General features: G+C 43.3%; 1 protein-coding gene across 2 annotated transcripts in view; it reads right to left on the bottom strand.

The window, feature by feature from the left end:
• The window catches only part of ZC3H7B (zinc finger CCCH-type containing 7B), a 176,864-nt gene extending 158,022 nt beyond the window's left edge, over positions 1-18,842 (bottom strand). For both annotated transcript variants that reach the window (XM_066358512.1, XM_066358515.1), the window contains exon 1: positions 18,726-18,842. In XM_066358512.1, coding sequence (XP_066214609.1) covers positions 18,726-18,811 — 86 coding nt within the window. In that variant the 5' untranslated portion in view covers positions 18,812-18,842. The remainder of the gene's footprint in view (positions 1-18,725) is intronic.
• Positions 18,843-22,501: the final 3,659 nt, after the last annotated feature.

The following is a 22,501-nucleotide window of genomic DNA, read 5'->3' as shown; positions in this document are numbered from 1 at the left end:
CACACAATAACCTACATAGCACAGGAGATAAGCATTTGCAAATCCATTATTATGTTAGAGCCGCCTTTCTAAATATGATGTGGTGCTGTGGGGGTATCAACAGCATCAATTCCTTTAATACACTCCTGACATCTCAAAAAGAATGGCGTAAAACAAAAATGTGAGCAATAGGTTACAAAGTGAATTGCAAGAAGAGTGTTTTCTTTCACCGATGACAATTAAATCTGAAAATGCCATTGGTTTCCTGTGCTAAATGCACACAGTATTGACTAATGGAATTAACTATTGATCTGATTCTTGGACAAATTAGGTGTAACTAATAAAAAAATAACCATGTGGATATGTTAACATGGCTAGTAAGAAAGGGGATTTGTAGAGTGTTGCTTAAATCTGGGCACTAAGGGAAATAATGACAGAGGCTGCCTTCAGTCTGAACCCCTTTCTCCAACTGATCGCCACAACTTTGAGCGATTAAAAAAAATCTGATCAGCCTGACCTGTGGTGGCACAGTGGATAAAGCGTCGACCTGGAATGCTGAGGTTGCTGGTTCAAAACCCTGGGCTTGCCCGGTCAAGGCACATATGGGAGTTGAAGCTTCCTGCTCCTCCCCCTTCTCTCTCTCTCTCTCTCTCTCTCCTCTAAAATGAATAATAAAAAAAAAAACTGTTTAAAAAAAATCTGATCATGTCCTCCCCCTCTCCCGCATTTGGTGGAAAGGCATTTGCACAGCCAGGGGTTGCCTAGGGTGTAGGTGGGAAAAGGTATTGAATGCAAGCAGACAGGAGGGATCTTTCCAGACTGATGAAATCTAAAACTGGTTAGTGATGATGGTTGCACAACTCTGTATATTTACTAAAAATCATTGACTCGTACACATAAAAAAAGAGATTAATTTTATGGGATATAAATTATACCTCAATAAAATAGTTTAAAAAGTTAAAGAAAACCCCTTTTGGCCTGACCAGGCGGTGGCGCAGTAGATAGAGCATTGGACTGGGATGTGGAGGGCCCAGGGTCGAGACCCCAAGGTCGCCAGCTTGAGCGCAGGCTCATCTGGTTTGAGCAAAAGCTCACCAGCTTGGACCCAAGGTCTCTGGCTTGAGCAAGGGGTCACTTGGTCTGCTGTTGCCCCACGGTCAAGGCACATATGAGAAAGCAATCAATGAACAACTAAGGTGTCGCAACAAAAAACTGATGACTGATGCTCTCATCTCTCTTTGTTCCTGTCTGTCTGTCCCTGTCTATCCCTCTCTCTGATTCTCTCTGTCTCTGTTAAAAAAAAAAAAAAAAAAGGAGACCCCTTTTGGTTCTCCATCTCTTACCAAGTTAAGGCCCTGCGTGCTCAGCTCTCCACCCTCCAGCCTCTCCCACATGCCCAGCATATTCCCTGCATGAGAGCCATTCAAATCTGGTTACAACTCTTTGAATTACGGTGGGGTCATCTCAGTGCCTTTGCTGTCCTAGGCTTTTCCCCCAGCTTGTCTGCCTGGGGAGCACTTAGTTTCTTCCTTAAAGATTCAGCTTAAGGGCCTGACCTGTGGTGGCGCAGTGGATAAAGCGTTGACCTGGAAATGCTGAGTTCGCCGGTTCGAAACCCTGGGCTTGCCTGGTCAAGGCACATATGGGAGTTGATGCTTCCAGCTCCTCCCCCCTTCTCTCTCTCTGTCTCTCTCTCCTCTCTCTCTCTCTCTGCTCTCTAAAAATGAATAAATAAAATTAAATTAAATTAAATTAAAAAAAAAAAGATTCAGCTTAAATCTGAGCAAATCTGGGAAAGGAGCGAGCTTCTTTCTCTAGGGGCAGCTTTCCAACAACCATGGTGGTCTGTGTGAAATGATTTGGTTTTATTTTTCTAGAGCAAGGCATTCATGTAAATATGGTAAAAAAAAAAAAAAAACCCTGTAATTTTTGTTATTTAAATATTTGCTAACAACAACACAAAAAGTTTTCCTTGACTTTTGCAAGCAAAATCAGGTGATATTGCTGTTATTTTTAATTTAAACATCAGGTAGCCTCACCAAACCACGAGCCCTCTCACCGTGATCTGTTCATGTCTAGATCCCAAGATCTGATACATAGAATGATTATTGAATTAAGGCCTGTGTTGTTAAGATCACTCTTCAGAGCCATACCAGGGACACATATGGATGGAGAGTGATTCATCTGTGGGTTCAAAAATGATTAAGATGAGATGCTAGTCCTCAAGGAGCTTGCTGTCTAGTGCAGGAGGCAAGTAGTGGTAGGTCCTAGTCCTGCTCTGTCTACCTCTTGTGATCTCTGCAGGTTAACCTTATGTAAACTAGGGATGAGAGTAGTACCTATGTCGGTTATATTGAAAAAATCAGATGGTTTTTTATTTTATTTATTTTTTATTCATTTTAGAGAGGAGAGGGAGAGACAGAGAGAGAGAGAGAGAGAGAGAGAGAGAGAGAGAGAGGAGAGAGAAGTGGGGGAGGAGCAGGAAGCATCAACTCCCATATGTGCCTTGACCAGGCAAGCCCAGGGTTTCGAACCGGCGACCTCAGCATTTCCAGGTCGACGCTTTTATCCACTGTGCCACCACAGGTCAGGCCTCAGATGGGTTTTTATAGGCAAATTGCTTCAAGTAGGGCCAGGCACAGAGTGTGTGCTCAGGAAGTACTTGTTAGTACTAGAGTACCTAGTGTGAGTTAGGATACAGGATCCCGAGAAAGATTGCCAGGGAAGGTCTTACCTGAGCTACGTTGTGAAGAATGAGAAGTTACTTATTTTTGTTTTACCCTGAAGCATGTTGAGTACAGTTTCAGATACATTGCAAAAAAGACTATTCACATTACTGTTGATGCAGAAAGATATGAGGACAGACACGGTTAAATCATTTGTACTCACACAGGCAAAGGTGAAAGGGTCTTACCTTGCTGCAGATTTCATTTTTACAGTTTGCTCCAGCCTCAAATTCCTAAGAAATTCTGTTGAAAAATGTGGTACAAAATGGAAGCTTCTGAGCCGATTCAGCCTGCATTAAGTATTTTATTTGGCCTGTACTGGATTATAGACAATTTTAAAATTGATTTTAATTTATTGTGTTTGTATAGATTCTAGTGTCCTCCCGAATGCATCCCCCTTCCTTGTGTTCCCCTCAACATCTCCTTTGCCCCCCACCCCGCAACACCCTCTCACCTTCCCTCCAAGATTATCCCATCCTCTCATCCCCTTTCCCTCTGTCCGCTTTCCCTCTGGTTCCTTTGATCCCGCCTGTGTCTCTGTTCTGTTCTGTTCCTCAGTTCATATTGTTCATTGGATTCTTCAAATGAGTGAGATCATATGATATTTTTCTTTCTCTGCCTGGCTTATTTCACTTAGCATGATAGTATCCTGGTCCATCCATGTTATCACAAAAGGTAAGATTTCCGCCTGACCAGGTGGTGGTGCAGTGGATGCAGCGTTGGACTGGGATGCAGAGGACCCAGGTTTGAGACCCCCGAGGTTGCCAGCTTGAGCGTAGGCTCATCTGGTTTGAGCAAAAAACTCACTAGCTTGGATCCAAGGTTGCTGGTTCAAGCAAGGGGTTAGTCTGTTGAAGGCCCACAGTCAAGGCACATATGAGGAGAAAGCAATCAATGAACAACTAAGGTGTCGCAATGAAAAACTGATGATTGATGCTTCTCATCTCTCTCCATTCCTGTCTGTCCCTGTCTATCCCTCTCTCTGACTCTCTCTCTGTCTCAAAACAAAACAAAACAAAACAAAAAACAAACAAAAAAAAGGGTAAGATTTCCTTCTTTTTCATGGCCCCATAGTATTCCATTGTGTATATGTACCATGACTTTTTTTTTCCCTGTGGGAGAGACAGAATCAGAGAGAGGGACAGATAGGGACAGACAGACAGGAAGGGAGAGAGATGAGAAACATCAATTCTTCGTTGCAGCTCCTTAGATGTTCATTGATTGAGTTCTCATATATGCCTTGACCAGGGGGCTACAGCAGACCAAGTGACCCCTTGCTTGAGCCAGTGACCTTGGGCTCAAGCTGGTGAGCTTTGCTCAAAACAGATGAGCCCACACTCAAGCTGGCGACCTCAGGGTCTCGAACCTGGGTCCTCCAGATCCCAGTTCAACGCTCTATCCACTGTGCCACTGCCTGGTCAGGCTGTACCATAGCTTTTTTTTTGTTTTTGTTTTTGTTTTTGTATTTTTCTGAAGCTGGAAACGGGGAGGCAGTCAGACAGACTCCCGCATGCGCCCAACAGGGATCCACCTGGCACGCCCACCAGGGGGCGATGCTCTGCCCATCCGGGGCATCGCTCTGTTGCGACCAGAGCCACTCTAGCGCCTGGGGCAGAGGCCAAGGAGCCATCCCCAGCGCCCGGGCCATCTTTTGCTCCAGTGGAGCCTCGGCTGCGGGAGGGGAAGAGAGAGACAGAGAGGAAGGAGAGGGGGAGGGATGGAGAAGCAGATGGGCACCTCTCGTGTGTGCCCTGGCCGGGAATCGATCCCAGGACTTCCGCACGCCAGGCCGACGCTCTACCGCTGAGCCAACCGGCCAGGGCCTGTACCATAGCTTTTAATCCACTTGTCTGCTGACGGACACTTGGGCTGTTTCCAGATCTTGGCTACTGTAAACAATGCTACCAGAAACATGGGAGTACATTTCTTCTTTTGAATCAGTGATGTGGTGTTCTTGGGGTATATTCCTAAAAGTTGGATGGCTGGCTCAAAAGGCAATTCGATTTTTAATTTTTTGAGGAATCTCTATACTGTTTTCCACAGTGCTGCACCAGTCTGCATTCCTACCAGCAGTGCAGGAGGATTCCCTTTTCTCCACATCCTCGCCAGCACTTATTCTGTGTTGTTTTGTTAATGAGCAACATTCTGACTGGTGTGAGGTGATATCTCATTGTGGTTTTAATTTACATTTCTCGAATGATTAGTGATGTTGAACATTTTTTCATCTGCCTATTGGCCATCTGTATGTCCTCTCTGGAGAAGTGTCTATTCATTTCTTTTGCCCATTTTTTGATTGGATTGTTTATCTTCCTGGTGTTGAGTTTTACAAGTTCTTTATAAATTTTGGTTATTAACCCCTATCAGATGTATTGTCAAATATGTTCTCCGATTGTGTGGCTTGTATTTTTATTTTGTTCATATTGTCTTTAGCTGTGCAAAAGCTTTTTAGTTTGATATAGTCCCATCTGTTCATCCTGTCCTTTATTTCACTTGCCTGTGGAATTAAATCAGCAAATACATTGCTGCAAGAGATGTCGGAGAGCTTACTGCCTATGCTTTCTTCTAAGATGCTTTTGGTTTCATGACTTACATTTAAGCCTTTTATCCATTTTGAGTTTATTTTTGTGAATGGTGTAAGTTGGTGGTCTAGTTTCATTTTTTTGCAAGTAGATGTCCAATTTTCCCAACACCATTTGTTAAAGAGACTGTCTTTATTCCATTGTATGCTCTTACCTCCTTTGTCAAATATCAATTGTCCATAAAGGTGTGGGTTTATTTCTGAGTTCTCTGTTCTGTTCCATTGATCTATGTGCCTGTTCTTATGCCAGTACCAAGCTGTTTTGAGTACAATGGCCTTGTAGTATAACTTGATATCAGGAAGTGTGACACCATCCACTTTATACTTCTTTTTCAAGATTGCTGAGGCTATTTGTGTTCTTTTTTGGTTCCATATGGATTTTTGGAATATTTGTTCTATATCTTTGAAGTGTGTCATTGGTATTTTAATAGGAATTGCATTGAATTTATAAATTGCTTTGGGTAATATAGCATTTTAATGATGTTTATTCTTCCTATCCATGAACATGGTATATGCTTCCACTTGTTTGTATCTTCCTTGATTTCTTTTATCAGTGTTTTATAATTTTCCGAGTACAAGTCTTTAACCTCCTTGGTTAAATTTACTCCTAGGTACTTTATTTATTTTTGTTGCAATAGTGAAGGGAATTGTTTTCTTAAGTTCTCTTTCAGACAGTTCATTACTGGTGTATAAAAATGCCTCTGATTTTTTGAGTATTAATTTTATATCCTGCCACCTTGCTGAATTCATTTATCAGGCCCAATAGTTTTTTGACTGAAACTTTAGGGATTTCTATGTACAGTATCATATCATCAGCAAATAATGATAGTTTTACTTCTTCTTTTCCAATTTGGGTGCCTGTTTCTTCTTATCTGACTGTGTGGCTAGGACTTCCAGAACTATGTTGAATAAGAGTGGTGAAAGGGGGCATCCCTGCCTTGTTCCTGATCTTAAGGGGATTGCTTTTCATTTTTGCCCATTGAGTATGATGTTGGCTGTGGGTTTGTCATAGATGGCCTTTATCATGTTGAGGTATGTTCCCTGTATTTCCACTTTGCTGAGAGTTTTGATCATGAATGGGTGCTGGATTTTATCAAATGCTTTTTCTGCATCTATTGGAATTATCATGTGGTTTTTCTCCTTCCTTTTGTTTATGTGATGAATCACATTGATTTGTGAATATTGTACTAGACTTAACCTCCCCAGAATAATTCCCACTTGATCATAATGTATGATTTTTTTTCATGTATTGCTGGATCTGCTTTGCTAATATTTTGTTGAGAATTTTAGTATCTAAATTCATCAGAGATATTGGCCTATAGTTTTCTTTCTTTGTGTTGTCTTTGCCTGGTTTTGGAATAAAAATTATGCTCGCCTCATAAAAGGAGCTTGGAAGTCTTTTCTCCTGTTGAAGTTTTTGAAATAGCTTGAGAAGGATAGGAGTTAGTTCTTCTTTGAATATTTGGTAGAATTTGCCTGTGAGGCCATCTGGCCCAGGGCTTTTGTTTGTTGGGAGTTTTTTGATAACTGTTTTGATCTCATTTGTTGTAATCAGTCTGTTTAGGTTTTCTAATTCTTCCAGATTGATTTTTGAAAGATTATATGTTTGAAGGAATTTGTCCGTTTCACCTAGGTTGTCTAATTTTTTGGCATACAGTTCTTCATAGTATTTTCTTACAATCCTTTGTATTTCTGCTGTGTCTGCTGTTACTTCTCCATTCTAATTTCTAATTTTATTTATTTGAGTCTTCTCTCTTTTTTTCTTGATGAGTCTGATTAAAGGTTCATATCGATCTTGTTTACCTTTTCAAAGAACCAGCTCTTGGTTTCATTGATCCTCTGTATTTTTTTTTAGCCTCTATATCATTTATTTCTGCTGTGATCTTTATTATTTCCTTCCTTCTACTTCTTCTGGGCTTTACTTGCTGTTCTTTTTCTAGTTCTTTTAGATGCAGGGTTAAGTTGTTTATTTGAGCTTTTTCTAGCTTCTTAAGGTATGCCTGTAATGCTATCGACTTCTCTTTCAGGACGGCTTTTGCTGTGTCTCATAAATTTTGAGTTGTTGTATGCTCGTTTTCATTTGTTTCAAGGAAATTATTTATTTTTTTCTTTGATCTCATTGTTAACCCATTCGTTATTTAACAACATGCTATTTAGTTTCCAACTGTTTGAGTGTTTTTCAGTTTTTCTATTGTATTGATTTCTAGTTTCATGCCATTGTGATCAGAGAAGATGCTTGATATGATTTCAATCTTCTTAAATTTGTTGAGACTCATTTTGTGCCCTAACATGTGGTCTATCCTAGAGAATGGACCATGAGCACTTGAAAAGAATGTATATTCTGCTGCTTTAGGGTGAAATGTTCTGAAGCTATTTATTAAATCCAGTTGATCTAGTGTGTCCTTTAAATCTGCTGTTTCTTTGTTAATTTTCTTTCTTGAAGATCTATCCAGTGATGCTAATTGGGTATTGAAATCTCCTACTATTATAGTATTGCTATTGATCTTTCCCTTTATGTCCATCAAAGTCTGCTCTATATATTTAGGTGCTCCTATATTAGGTGCATAGATATTTATAATGGTTATCTCTTCCTGTTGGATTGCTCCTTTAATCATTATTGTTGTTGTAAGTCGGGGGTGCAGTGAGAGAGATCAGCAGACAAAATCATCGTGGACTAGCAAAGGACCACTACTCACTCAGGCAAATGGCCCCGAGTTTGCACTGTGTCCTATTTTTATTCAGAAGATTTCAAAAAGCTTGTTTACTGAGAAATTGGCACAACATCAAGCATAACTTTTACTTAAAGATACATGGAGTACACCTGCATGATAGCTTAATAACAATATAATATCAAAAGACATTAATTGCTATTGCTTCTATGGTTCCCACAACATTCCTCTCTTTATCTCAAGGGATAACCTTGAAAGGAACAGAAATCTTATGAGAATGTTTTACTGAGAAAAAGCCCAGCAACTGCCTTCAGTCACATAGACCTGTTTCACTGACCCGCCTTCAAGTAACAAAACAATTCTCTTGGCAAAACATTCTTTTCTTGTTGGCTGTGTTCCCATCCAAGGCCATGCAATGGGTTATTCCACTACACATTATATAGTGACCTTCTTTATCCCTTACTATAGCCTTTGTTTTAAAGTCTATTTTGTCAGATATAAGTACTGCTACCCCAGCTTTTTTTCATTTCCATTTGCATGAAATATTTTTTTCCATCCCTTTACTTTCATTCTATGCATATCTTTTGTTTTGAGGTAGGTCTCTTGTAGACAGCATATGTATAGGTCCTGTTGTCTTATCCATGCAGCTACCCTATGTCTTTTGATTGGAGCATTTAATCCATTTATATTTAAGGTTATTATTGATATGTAGTTGTTTATTGCCATTTTATTCTTTAAATTTACATTCCTCTTTTACTAGGTTTCCCCCCCCCCTTGTTCTGTTTAAAACAGGCCCCTTAACATTTCTTGCAGCATTGGTTTGGTTGTAATGAATTCCTTGAGGTTTTTTTTTTTTTGTCTGGGAAGCTTTTTAGTTCTCCTTCAATTTTAAATGATAGCCTTGCTGGATAAAGAAGTCTTGGTTGTAAGCTCTTATTCTGCATACTTTGAATATTTCTTGCCATTCCCTTTTGGCCTCAAGTGTTTCTGTTGAGAAGTCGGATGTCATCCTTATGCTGGTTCCTTTGTAGGTGATTGACTGCTTTTCTCTTGCAGCTTTTAGTATTCTTTCTTTATCTCTTAGCTTTGGTATTTTAATTATGATGTGGCTTGGTGTAGGTATCTTTGGGTTCCTCTTTAACTTTTTTTTTTTTTTTTCCCGAAGCTGGAAACAGGGAGAGACAGTCAGACAGACTCCCGCATGCGCCCGACCGGGATCCACCCGGCACGCCCACCAGGGGCGACGCTCTGCCCACCAGGGGGCGATGCTCTGCCCATCCTGGGCGTTGCCATATTGTGACCAGAACCACTCCAGCGCCCGAGGCAGAGGCCACAGAGCCATCCCCAGCGCCTGGGCCATCCTTGCTCCAATGGAGCCTCGGCTGCGGGAGGGGAAGAGACAGAGAGGAAGGCACGGCAGAGGGGTGGAGAAGCAAATGGGCGCTTCTCCCATGTGCCCTGGCCGGGAATCGAACCCGGGTCCTCCGCACGCTAGGCCGATGCTCTACCGCTGAGCCAACTGGCCAGGGCCTGGGTTCCTCTTTAGTGGAATTCTCTGTGCTTCTTGAACTTGTGTGACTTTTCCCTGCATCAATTTAGGGAAATTTTTGGCTATAATTTTTTCAAACAGGTTCTCTATTCTTTGTTCTTCTCTTCTCCTTCAGGAATCCTTATTATGTGGATATTGTTTCTCTTCATGTTGTCACAAAGCTCTCTTATTGTTTCCTCAGACTTTTTGATCCTCTTTTCTTTTTGCTGTTCTGCTTCTGTGCTTTCGCTTATCTTGTCCTCTAAGTCACTGATTCGATCCTTTGCTTCATCCAGCCTGCTTTTAATTCCTTCTAATGTAGTCTTCATTTCTGATATTGTGTTTGTCATTTCTGTTTGGTTCTTCTTTATGATTTCCATGTCCTTTTTGATGCTTACAATTTCTTTATTGAGGTGTTCATTAAGTCCATCCATTGTAGCTTTGAGATCCTTAAGCATCCTAACAATCATTATTTTATACTCTGCATCTGGTAATTTGATTTCTTCCATTTCATCCAGGTCTTTTTCTGAGGATTTGTCTTGTTGAAGTATATGACTTATGTTTCTCTGTCTTTCCATTGTTTCTGTGTGTGGCTTGCAGGCTTGTTCTAATTGTGGTCTCCTTACCTAGTAGAGCCACTTTGAAGTCTTGATTTATTTGTTTTCAGTTTACTTATCTCAGTGGTAGGCTTGTTTACTGATCTCAGCAGGGGGCTTATTTGAAACTGTATCCAGGAATGCAGTGGGTGTGACCTCTGAGAATCTGAAGGCAGGTTCTGCCAGCTCCTCAATGCCCTGTGGTGGTGCAGTGGATAAAGTGTTGACCTAGAATGCAGAGGTTGCAGTTCAAACCCCCAGGCCTGCCTGGTCAAGGGACATACAAGAAGCAATTACTTCTTGTTCTCCCCCACTGCCCCTTTCTCTTTCTCTCTCTCCTCTATGTTCCTCTCCACCTGCCACTCACACCACATCAACCTTTACAACCAGACCATGCACAGAGGAACCACAAGAACAGTAATCTTTTCCTCAAGGTAAGTCTTGACAGGTGGGTAATTGTTTAACAGGTACACAAGGGGAATGGATACTTCAGCACAGGAAACAGGATAGGTAAAGCATGGTAAATTGGAACAGTATATTTTTTAGGGAACAGAACATGTAGCACAGCTGTAGGGTAGGACGTGGGAAGGGGCTGGATATGCAGCAGGCAGGGTCCCAAGTATGAAGGGCCTGGGATGTTATTCTAAGACATTTGGATTTTAATCTGTAGGCAGTGGGAGCCTTTTCAGTGTTTATGAGAAGGAAGCAAAGTGATTGATTTATGTTTTAGGTAAAGCTGAGGACAGATTGGAGCAGGTAGAATGGGGGTCAGGGAGGCCAGGAAAAGAACTCTTGAAGTTAGTTCAATGGAATGAATGTGGAAGTATCTAGTAACTCTTAAAAATGGTCACAGCTGCCTGACTAGGCGGTGGCACAGTGGATAGAGCGTTGGACTGGGATGCGGAGGACCCAGGTTCGAGACCCCCGAGGTCGCCAGCTTGAGCGCAGGCTCATCTGGCTTGAGCAAGGCTCACCAGCTTGGACCCAAGGTCGCTGGCTTAAGCAAGGGGTTACTCGGTCTGCTGAAGGCCCACGGTCAAGGCACATATGAGAAAGCAATCAATGAACAACTAAGGTGTCGCAACAAAAAACTGATGATTGATGCTTCTCATCTTTCTCCGTTCCTGTCTGTCTGTCCCCATCTGTCCCTCTCTCTGACTCTCTCTCTGTCTCTGTAAAAAACAACAAAAAACAACAAAAAACAAACAAACAAACAAAAATGGTCACAGCTAACATTCATTGAGCTCTTTCTTTGCGGCCAGATTCTGTGTGAAGTGCTTTGCATTCATTATCTTATTTAACTTTCATAACTACCCTGTGTCCTTAGTATTGTTATCCCCACTTTTACAGGGGAGGAGCTGTGACAAAGACTTGTATAAAGTCACACAGTGATGGGGCTAGAATTCAAATCCATGTCTGTCTGAATCTAAAGCCCTTGGGCTACAAATCGCAATCTGAGTTGCAAACTTAAACATCTGTGACCGGTATTAAGCAGAATATCTAGATCTTTGTCCAGCAGAACTTGCATGTAAAGTCTAGTTGATGCTCTAAGTAAGACACATCCCAGAACTGTCCTCTCACCTCCCCCTGCCACCCAGATGAAGTCACCATCATTCTTACTTGGAGTCCTAACCAGTTTCCCTGCATCCTCTTTTTTTTTTTTTCCTGACAGAGACAGAGAAAGACAGATAGGGACAGACAGACAGGAAGGGAGAGCAATGAGAAGCATCCATTTTTCAATGCAGCACCTTAGTTGTTCACTGATTGCTTTCTCATATGTGCTTTGACCAGAGGGCTACAGCGACTGAGTGACCCCTTGCTCAAGCCAGCGACCTTGGGCTCAAACTGGTGAGCCTTGCTCAACCAGATGAGGCCATGCTCAAACTGGTGACCTTGGGGTTTTGAACCTGTGTCCTCCGCATCCCAGTTCAATGCTCTCTCCACTGCGCCACTGCCTGGTCAGGCCTTGTGTTCTCTCTCACCACCTTAACACCTGTTCATACAGTAGCCTGACTGATCTCTTCAAGTGTAAGTCAAATCATGCCATCCTCCTCCTTAAAACTCTCCCTTACCTCCTAGCTCCTCATTGTTCTTAAACTAAAATCTGATTCCCTACCCTGCTCTGTCAAGCGCTAGCCTTGCTGACTTCCTTTGGCATCATTATCTCTGTCGCTCATTGAATCCCAGCCCTGCTGCCTTTTTGTTGCTGGAATATGCCAGGCTTGTTCTTGCCTGAGGAACTGTATATCTGTTTCCTTCTAGAATGTTATTTTTCCTAGATGTACTCAAGTCTGGCTCCTTGCAATTTAAGTCTTAGTTTAAATGTCATCTTAGAAAGGCCTCTTTGAGTATCAAATATAAAGTAGTTCATGAAGTTTTCTATTACCCTTTTTAATTTTCTTCACTGAACTTATCAAGATATAATATTGCACAGTGTATAGAGTGTCAGCCTGGGACACTGAAGACCCAGGTTTGAAACCCTGAGGTCACTGGCTTGAGTGCCGGGGTTGCTGGCTTGAGTGCAGGATTGCTGGCTTGAGCAAGGGTCACTGGCTTAGCTGAAGCCCCCCCACCCCAGTCAAAGCACATATGAGAAAGCGATAATTGAACAACGAAGGTGCGACAATGAGTTGATACTTTTCATTTCTCTCCATTCCTGTTTGTCTTTGTCTCTCTCCCACCCTCTTGCTAAAATATATATATATATGTATATATATATTTAGAGCATATGTGTGTGTGTGTGTGTGTGTGTGTGTGTAGTATATATATCTTTGCTGGAGCTGAGGTTTTGACGGTATTGTGTGTAAATCAGTGTGGAACAGGAAATGATAGTGGTGATATCCAGTGTGATTCCAGGTTTGAGAAGGTGTGTGGTGCCCAAAGGGCATTAAGTTGTTGGATATAAATACTGTTTTTTGGAGTTTATCTACCTAATGAACAGAACTGTTAGGTATTTCTACAGGCCTAGGGGCACCATGAAATAATTATTAAAACAGTAAAGCCATTATGAATAGAGAAAATTTGGGAAATTACATATACTCCAAATAAGTCAGTGGATCCCAGAGATCAGAAACACCAGGGGAATTTTTTAATATTTTATTTTTCCATTGATTTGAGGAGGGATTGAGAGAGAGAAGCATCAACTCATTGTTCTATTTAGTTGTGCATTCATTGGTTGCTTCTTGTATGTGCCCTGATTGGGATCTAATCTGCAACCTCAGCACCCTGGGACAATGCTCTAGCCACTGAACCACCCAGCAAGGGCCAGAAGTTTTATTTTGGGTGTTTTTTGAGAGAAGGCACAGAGAGAGAGAGAGAGAGAGAGAGAGAGAGAGAGGAGAGAGAAGGGGAGAGAGAGAGAGAGAGAGAGAGAGAGAAAGGAACATTGAGCTGTTCCTGTATGTGCCCTGACCGGGATCAAACAGAAGTTTTTAATTACACATGTTTTTCCAGGACTGACCCCAGACCTATGGAAGAAGTATTTGAGAGTAGAGCCCAGGAACATGGGTCAGTTTTCGGATCCATTGGTCTAGTCTGACTCCTTCACTGAGAACTAAAAAGGGATATCTCTTGCCAGAGGTCATACAGCAAGTTGGGAGCTTGGACAAGAATTCAGATTAGAAGGGAATCCATCAAATTTTCCTCCTCTTCATCAGCATGTCTGAACCCACACCTGCAAATGTTGTCATGGCCATATGCTACTTAAGCATACATGGCCCTGACCTCAAGGAACAATAGTGATTACATGGACAAATTCCATATTGCATATATCAATTGCATTTTAAAAAACTTATATCACTGCCTGACCAGGCGGTGGCACAGTGGATAGAGCATCAGACTGGGATGCAGAGAACCCAGGTTCGAGACCCCAAGGTCGCCAGCTTGAGCACGGGCTTATCTGGTTTGAGCAAAAGCTCACCAGCTTAGACCCACGGTCACTGGCTCCAGCAAGGGGTTACTCGGTCTGCTGAAGGCCCACGATCAAGGCACATATGAGAAAGCAATCAATGAACAACTAAGGTGTTGCAACGCACAATGAAAAACTAATGATTGATGCTTCACATCTCTCTCCGTTCCTGTCTGTATATCTCACTCTCTGTCTCTGTAAAAAAAAAATAATTAATTAATTAAAAATTAAAAAAACTTATACAAGATCTATATGAGGGAAACTACAAAACTTTGATGAAAGATATCAAAGCAGAATTCATTAAATAGAGAGATATTCCATGTTTATGAACGGAAGACTCAATATTGTCAAGGTGTCTGTTCTTCCCAAACTGATCTGTAGATTTCAATTCAGTCCTTATCAGATTTTCACAATAAAACATCCATGTTAAATCTATAGTTCCTCTCTATTTCTCTCTCCCACTCTAAAAATGAATAAATTTTAAAAAATCTTTAAAATAGCCTGCCCTGGCTGGATAGGTCGGTTGGTTAGAGTGTTGGCCCGAAGCACAGAGGTTGCTGTTTCAATCCCTGGTCAGGGCACATACAGACTCTGTTCCTGTCTCTCTGTCTCTCTCTCTCCCTCCCTCGCCCCCTCTCCCTTCCTCTCTGGCTAAAATCAATAAATTAAAAAAAGGAAGGAAGGAAGGAAGGAAGGAAGGGAAAGGAAAGGAAAGGAAAGGAAAGGAAAGGAAAAGGAAAAGGAAAAGGAAAAGGAAAAGGAAAAGGAAAAGGAAAAGGAAAAGAAAGGAAAGAGGAAAGAAGGAAGGCCTGACCTGTGGTGGAGCAGTAGATAAAGCATTGACCTGGAACACTGAGATCACTGGTTCGAAACCCTGGGCTTGCCTCATCAAGGCACATATGGAAGTTGATGTTTCCTGCTCCTCTCCCTCCTTCTCTATCTCCCTCTGCCAACTCTCTAAAAGTGAATAAATAAAAGATTTTAAACTCTACAATTTAATGGGTTTTGACAGATGTATCCAGTTGTGTAACTACCACCAGTATCACTCCCATCAACCCCCAAATCTCCTTTGTGCCTCTTGCCTTTTCTAACCACTTCTTCCCCTGGAAACCACTAATCTCCTTTCTGTCACTATATAATAGTTTTCTAGAGAATTTCCTATAGTATTTCATCTTTTGCATCTTGCTTCTTTCACTTAGCATAATGCTTTTGAGATTCATCCATGTCATGTTTATCAATAGTGTGTTCCTTTTGATGGCTGAGTAATAATGGACTGTATGGATATCCCAGAATGGTTATACCTTCACCAGTCCTGGCATCCATGTACCTCTGATGCCAGGGGAGTGATGCTCCTGGGGTGAGGACCCCTCCCTACACAGATGGACATGTCTGCAGGCTGCCAGCAGCTCTGTGGCTTCTAGATAGCCCTGTCACTTTGTATCTAGTACAAAGGAGAAGCTAACAGGCATGGTGTGAGAGACATTGTCTCCTCTATTCCTTAGGATGCTCTGAGAGATGACCCTCCTGTCCCAGGTGAGGGCGTGGTAGCACAGGGGGATTTGTTTCGTTCTACCACTAATTCCCTGTGGGGCCTTGGGCAAATTCTTTATTCTCCCACATCGTAATTTTCTCATGTGTAAAGCTGGAGTAATAATAGCACTTCCCTTGCTAGGACTTTGTGAACATTAAATATACGCCATGTAAAGGTGACGTATGTAAAGACCTTAGCATGCCTGGCAGGTAGCTAATTCTCAAGATCTTATGGTTGTAACTGTTATTATATGATTATTGACCAATAATCTATTGGGGTGGTGGAACCAGGATTTAAGCCAGTCAACAGGATTGAAACAAATAAGAAACAAGAAAAATACCAGTTAGTGACAAGGAGAGCATTACACAGGGCTGTGTGCTAGAGAGAGACTGTGTGGCTATTTCAGCCTGGATTGGAGAACCTCTTTGAGGAGGTGAGACGCTAGCCAAGAGCTGCGTGCCCAGAAGTAGCTCATCACGCAGTGGTCAGGGCTGACGCGGGGCCAGCTAGTGTGCACATGCCTTAAGATAGAGTAGGCATTGTAGGCACAGGCCCAGAGGCAGGCCAGCGTGGCACAGGGGCATGCTGGGTGAGCAGGAATGTGGTAGCGCATGCAGTGGGGACAGTGTATGACCAGGACCCATATGTGATTGTGAGAGCAAGAGCTGTGTAAGTTGAAGGGAAAGGAATCTTTGTGGGCTAGTGATCAGGACAGCTTTCTGGAAGAAGAGGACCTTGAGCCACCACTGAGTGCTTCCTGCATGTCCCTGGCCTTGTCCTAAGCACCATAGATAGTTGCAATTTGAACTGGAAAGGAGACTTGTGAAGAAGCTGGGGAGTTACCTGGGAAAGGCCAGCTGGCCCCCAGACAGATTTGCGCCAGGGAACACTCAGCACCTTAGCAAGTCAGCTCTAGTTTTGGGCATGGACCTGTCTGCAGACTCAGAAACCCAGCTCAGCACAATGGGGCCACTTCCTGTCTTTGGGGCCCCACAAATGATAAGGCAGGGTGCATGCAGCAGCTGATGGGACAAATACTAATTTATGAATTTACATGGAGAAATAACCCAGTCAGCACACTCTTTGGGAGGCAGATCAAGTGGGGTGCCAGATTGTCATTAGGCCTTGTTGGGAGATCCAGTAGTTGTGCAGTGGGAGTTAGTTGGCAGTGAGTGTCATTTAGCTCTGACGGTCTGAAGACTCATGGCATGTCTGGGCCAACCTTTTGCCAGGGCTAGGATGTGTGTTTGAGCTGGTACTGTCTTTTCTTGATGTAACAAAGTGGGTGTATCTGGCCACCATCTTTTTCTTTTCCTTTGTTGACTAGCCCTTCTTCTGATTTGGTAGGAATATCAGTTGAGGGCCTGACTGGTGGTGGTGCAGTGGGTACAGCGTCATCCTGGGATGCTGAGGTCCCTGGGTCAAAACTCCAAGGTCACTAGTTTGAGTGTGGGTTCAACTGCTTGAGCACGGGGTCACCAGCTTGAGCATGGGGTCATCAACATGATCCCACGGTCACTGGCTTGAGCCCAAAGGTCGCTGGTGGCACTGCTGTGCAACCCAAACTGAACTCTATCCACATTAAACAATAACCCCCAATCTCCTCATCACCAACTCTGGAAAACCAGCATTGTACTTTCTGTCTCTCTGAATTCGATTACTCTAGGTACCTCACATAAGTGGAATCACACACTGTTGATTATGTGTCTGGTTTATTTCACTTAGCATAATATTTTAAAGGTTCATCTATGCCTTAACATTTGTCAGAATTTCCTTCCTTTTCAAGGAATAATATTCATATGTATGTACCACATTTCGTTTTTTCATTCATCTGCTGATGGACATTTGGATGTTTCTACCTTTTGACTATTATGAATAATGCTGCTATTAACATTGGCATACAAATATCTATTCAAGTCCCTGTTTTCAATTTTTAGTGTATATGCCTAGCAGTGGAATTGCTGAGTAATATGGTAATTCTGTGTTTAAATGTTGAGGACCCACTGTACTGTTTTCGTCATGGTTGCCTCATTTTACATTTTCACTAGCAAAATGCGAGGGTTCTAATGTTTGCACATCCTCTCCAATACTCATTTACCTTTTCTTTTTTATTCATTTTTAGAGAGAGAAAGAGAAAGAGATGGGGAGGAGCAGGAAGTATCAACTCCCATATGTGCCTTGACCAGGCAAGCCCAGGGTTTCGAACTGGCGACCTCAGTGTTTCCAGGTCAATGCTTGATCCGCTGCACCACCACAGGCAGGTCAGGTCTCCAATTCTCATTTATCTTTACAGCCACTTAGGTAGGACAATATTAACTCCATTTCACAGGTGAGACAACTAAAAGTAGTCTCTTAGCACCTTTAAAGTTTATAGTATTGTTGACTATAATCACTATTCTGTGTGCTAGATCCCCAGGACTTATTTATCCAGTTTTCTTTTTAAAAAATTTTTTTTGACAGAGACAGAGTCAGAGAGAGGGGCTGATAGTGACAGACAGGAAGGGAGAGAGATAAGAAGCATCAATTCTTCCTTGCAGCACTTTAGTTTCTCATTGATTGCTTTCTCATATGTGCCTTGATTGGGGACGGGGGTCACAGCAGACCGAGTGACCCCTTGCTCAAGCCAGCAACCATGGGGTCATATCTGTGATCCCACGCTCAAGCCAGAGATCCTGCATTCAAGCTGGTGAGCCTGTGCTCAAGCCAGATGAGCCCGCGCTCAAGCTGGTGATCTCGGGGTCTCAAACCTGGGTCCTCCATGTCCCAGTCTGATGCTCTATCCACTGTGCCACCACCTGGTCAGGCAATATACCACAATTTTTATTCATTCATCTGTTGCTGAACACTTAGTTTGTTTCCCAAACCTCTTGATTTTATAGTTTACTCTGACTGTATGTAGTTTATCTCTTTGTCTTTCTTAGTTCTCCCTCTGTCTCCAAAGCTTATCATACACAGTGGGCCTTAGATGCTTCACCCATGGGAAATAACTGATGTCATAGTTAGGGTTATGAGTTGGGAGATGTTTATCTGCTACTTATTCTCACTTTTAGGTTAATTTCTGTGTAGCAAGTATGAAGGATGATAAACTTTCCCCTCAAAAATGTAAGGCTAGGTAAGATCATTGTATTATTATTGAGCATTCATCTAGAAAGTGTACTGTCCAGTTTTTTTCTCTAGATATCTTTATCAAAAGATTGAAGGTGAGCCTGACCTGTGGTGGCGCAGTGGATAACGCATCGACCTGGAAATGCTGAGGTCGCCGGTTCGAAACCCTGGGCTTGCCTGGTCAAGGCACATATGGGAGTTGATGCTTCCAGTTCCTCCCCCCTTCTCTCTCTCTCTGTCTCTCTCTCTCTCCCTCTCTTTCTCCTCTCTAAAAATGAATAAAGAAAAAAAAAAAAGATTGAAGGTGAGCCTGACCTGTGGCACAGTGGATAAAGCGTCGACCTGGAATGCTGAGGTTGCTGGTTTGAAACCCTGGGCTTGCCTGGTCAAGGCACATATGGGAGTTGATGCTTCCTACTCCTTTCCCCCTTTTCTCTCTTTCTATCACTCTCTCTATCTCTCTTCTCTAAAGTGAATAAATAAATAAAAATAATTTTAAAAAAAGATTGAAGGTGATCTTAGAGGTCTCTTAGTAGAAACTCGCTATATTTCAGGACAAACCTGCCCCTCCTGGGACAAATTTTGCTCAAGCATAGAACTATGAAAGTCTTCCTCTTCTTTTTTTTTTTTTTAGATTTTATTTATTCATTTTATAGGAAAGAAAGAGGAAGGGGGAGGAGCAGGAAGCATCAACTCTCATATGTGCCTTGACCAGGGCAAGCCCAGGGTTTTGAGCTGGCAACCTCAGTGTTCCATTCCAGGTCGACGCTCTATCCACTGCGCCACCACAGGTCAGGCGAGTATTCCTTTTAGTGGTCCTTCAGACCAACATTTTTGACTTTCCAGGCTTCCCATCTGTAGGCTGAACATTCCAGGACTTCAGCGGGGCTTTTGGGAGGCGGTCCCCAAACACAGCACTGTCCTGACTGGCCCTCTAGCTGTTGCCTCCTTTTAATTTAATTGTGATATAATTCACATACCATAAATTTTGCCCTTTTATTTCTTACAGTTCAGGATTTTTTAGTATATTCACAGAGTTGTGTAATCATCACCACTATCTCATTCCAGAACATTCTCATCACTGAAAAAGAAACCTTATTGCCATTAACAGTTACTCCTCACTATATCCCCTTCAGCCAGCCCCTGGCAACCACTAATCTTTCTGTCGCTGGATTTGTTCATTCTGAATGTTATATATAAATAGAATAATACAATATGTGGCCTTTTGTGTCCGGCTTCTTTCACTGAGCATAATATTTTTTTTCAGAATTCACCCATGTTGTTGCGTAAGTACTTCATTCCTTTCAAGGGTTCATCATCTGTTGATGGACATTTCAGTTGTTTATTATTTCAACATTATGAAAAATGCTGAACATTTATGTACAAGTTTTTTTGTTTTTTTTTGTATTTTTCTGAAGCTGGAAACGGGGAGAGACAGTCAGACAGACTCCCGCATGCGCCCGACCGGGATCCACCCGGCACGCCCACCAGGGGCGATGCTCTGCTCACCAGGGGGGCGATGCTCTGCCCCTCCAGGGCGTCGCTCTGCCGCGACCAGAGCCACTCTAGCGCCTGGGGCAGAGGCCAAGGAGCCATCCCCAGTGCCCGGGCCATCTTTGCTCCAATGGAGCCTTGGCTGCGGGAGGGGAAGAGAGAGACAGAGAGGAAGGAGGGGGGGGGGTGGAGAAGCAAATGGGCGCTTCTCCTATGTGCCCTGGCCGGGAATCGAACCCGGGTCCCCCGCATGCCAGGCCGATGCTCTACTGCTGAGCCAACTGGCCAGGGCCTATGTACAAGTTTTTGAGTGAACATGGTTTCAGTTCTCTTGGGAATATATAACAAGGAATGGAATTGCTAGGTCATATAGTAACTCTATATATAATGTTTTTTTTTAATGTTGTGGACAAATATTTATTAGGATAAATTTTCTGCAGTGTGCAGATCATCCTTACAATTACAAATATTTAACTTTATAGAGGAACTGCTACAGTTTTCCAAAGTGGCTGCACCATTTTCTGTTCCCACCAGAAGTGGATGAGGGTTCCTGTTTACCACATCCTGACCTTTATAATTATAGTCATCCTAGTGGGTGTGAAGTGGTATTCCATTGTACTTTTGATTATTTGCATTTTTCTAATAACTACTGATTTTGATCATCTTTCCATATGCTTATTGCCCATTTGTATATCATCTTTGGAGAAGTATCCATTTAAACAAATCATTTGTGGGCATTGGCTGAATAGCTCAGTTGATTAGAGTGTTATCCCGATTTCTAAGGCTGTGGGTTTGATCCCTGGTGAGGGCACATAAACAATCAACCAATGAATGCATATAAATAAATGAAACAATTAATTGATGTTTCTTTTTCTCTCTCAAATAAAAAAAAATCTTTTGCCTATTTTACATTGGGTTATCTTTTTATTGTTGAGTGTCAGTTTTTATATAGTCTGGACACACAGCCCCTTACCAGATATGATTTGCAAATATCCTATTCTGTGGGTTTCGAACCAGCAACCTCAGCATTCCAGGTCAATGCTTTATCCACTGCACCACCACAGGTCAGGCCTATTCCACTTTTTTTTTTTTTTTTTTCTGAAGCTGGAAACGGGGAGAGACAGTCAGACAGACTCCCGCATGCGCCCGACCGGGATCCACCCGGCACGCCCACCAGGGGGCGATGCTCTGCCCCTCCGGGGCGTCGCTCTGTAGCGACCAGAGCCACTCTAGCACCTGGGGCAGAGGCCAAGGAGCCACCCCCAGCGCCCGGGCCATCTTTGCTCCAATGGAGCCTCGGTTGCAGGAGGGGAAGAGAGAGACAGAGAGGAAGGAGAGGCGGAGGGGTGGAGAAGCAGATGGGCGCTTCTCCTGTGTGCCCTGGCCAGGAATTGAACCCGGGACTCCTGCAAGCCAGGCCGATGCTCTACCACTGAGCCAACCGTCCAGGGCCCACTTTTTTTTTTTTTAAGTGAGAAGCAGGGAGGCAGAGAGACAGACTCCCACATGCGCCCACCGCAAGCCCGGATCCACCTGGCAAGCCTACTAGAGGGCAATGCTCTGCCCATCTGGGGCTGTTGCTCCATTGCAACCAGAGCCATTTTAGCACGTGAGGGGAGGCCATGGAGCCATCCTCAGCACCAGGGCCAAATTGCTTCAGTGGAGCCTTGGCTGTGGGAGGGGAAGAGAGAGATAGAGAGAAGGGAGAGGTAGAAGGGTAGATAGAGAAGCAGATGGGCACTTCTCCTGTGTGCCCTGGCTGAGAATTGAACCTGGGACTTCCACATGCCAGGCCAATGCTCTACCAGTGAGCCAACCAGCCAGGGCCTTGTTGGTTGATTTTTTTAAAACTGATTTTAGAGGGAGAGATGGTGGGGAACAAGAGAGAAACATCGATTTGTTTTACTTATTTATATATTCATTGATTGACTCCTATATGTGCCCTGATTGGGGATCAAACCCACAACCTGTTGGGACAACACTCTAACCAACTCTGAGCAACCTTGCCAGGGTGGGGAGTAGTACCTTTTTTTTTTTTTTGTATTTTTCTTAAGTTGGAAACAGGGAGGCAGTCAGACAGACTCCCGCATGCGCCCGACCGGGATCCACCCGGCATGCCCACCAGGGGGCGATGCTCTGCCCATCTGGGGTGTCGCTCTGCTGCAATCAGAGCCACTCTAGTGCCTGAGGCAGAGGCCACAGAGCCATCCTCAGCGCCCGGGCAAACTGCTCCAATGGAGCCTCCGCTGCAGGAGGGGAAGAGAGAGACAGAGAGGAAGGAGAGGGGGAGGTGGTGGAGAAGCAGATGGGCACTTCTCCTGTGTGCCCTGGCCAGGAATCGAACCCGGGACTCCCGCACGCCAGGCCGATGCTCTACCACTGAGCCAA

This window comes from Saccopteryx leptura, chromosome 1 (genome assembly GCF_036850995.1).
Source record: "Saccopteryx leptura isolate mSacLep1 chromosome 1, mSacLep1_pri_phased_curated, whole genome shotgun sequence".
Lineage (NCBI taxonomy): Eukaryota > Metazoa > Chordata > Mammalia > Chiroptera > Emballonuridae > Saccopteryx > Saccopteryx leptura.
Note: the sequence above shows the minus strand (reverse complement) of the source record. Positions and strands in the feature narration are given on the sequence as shown.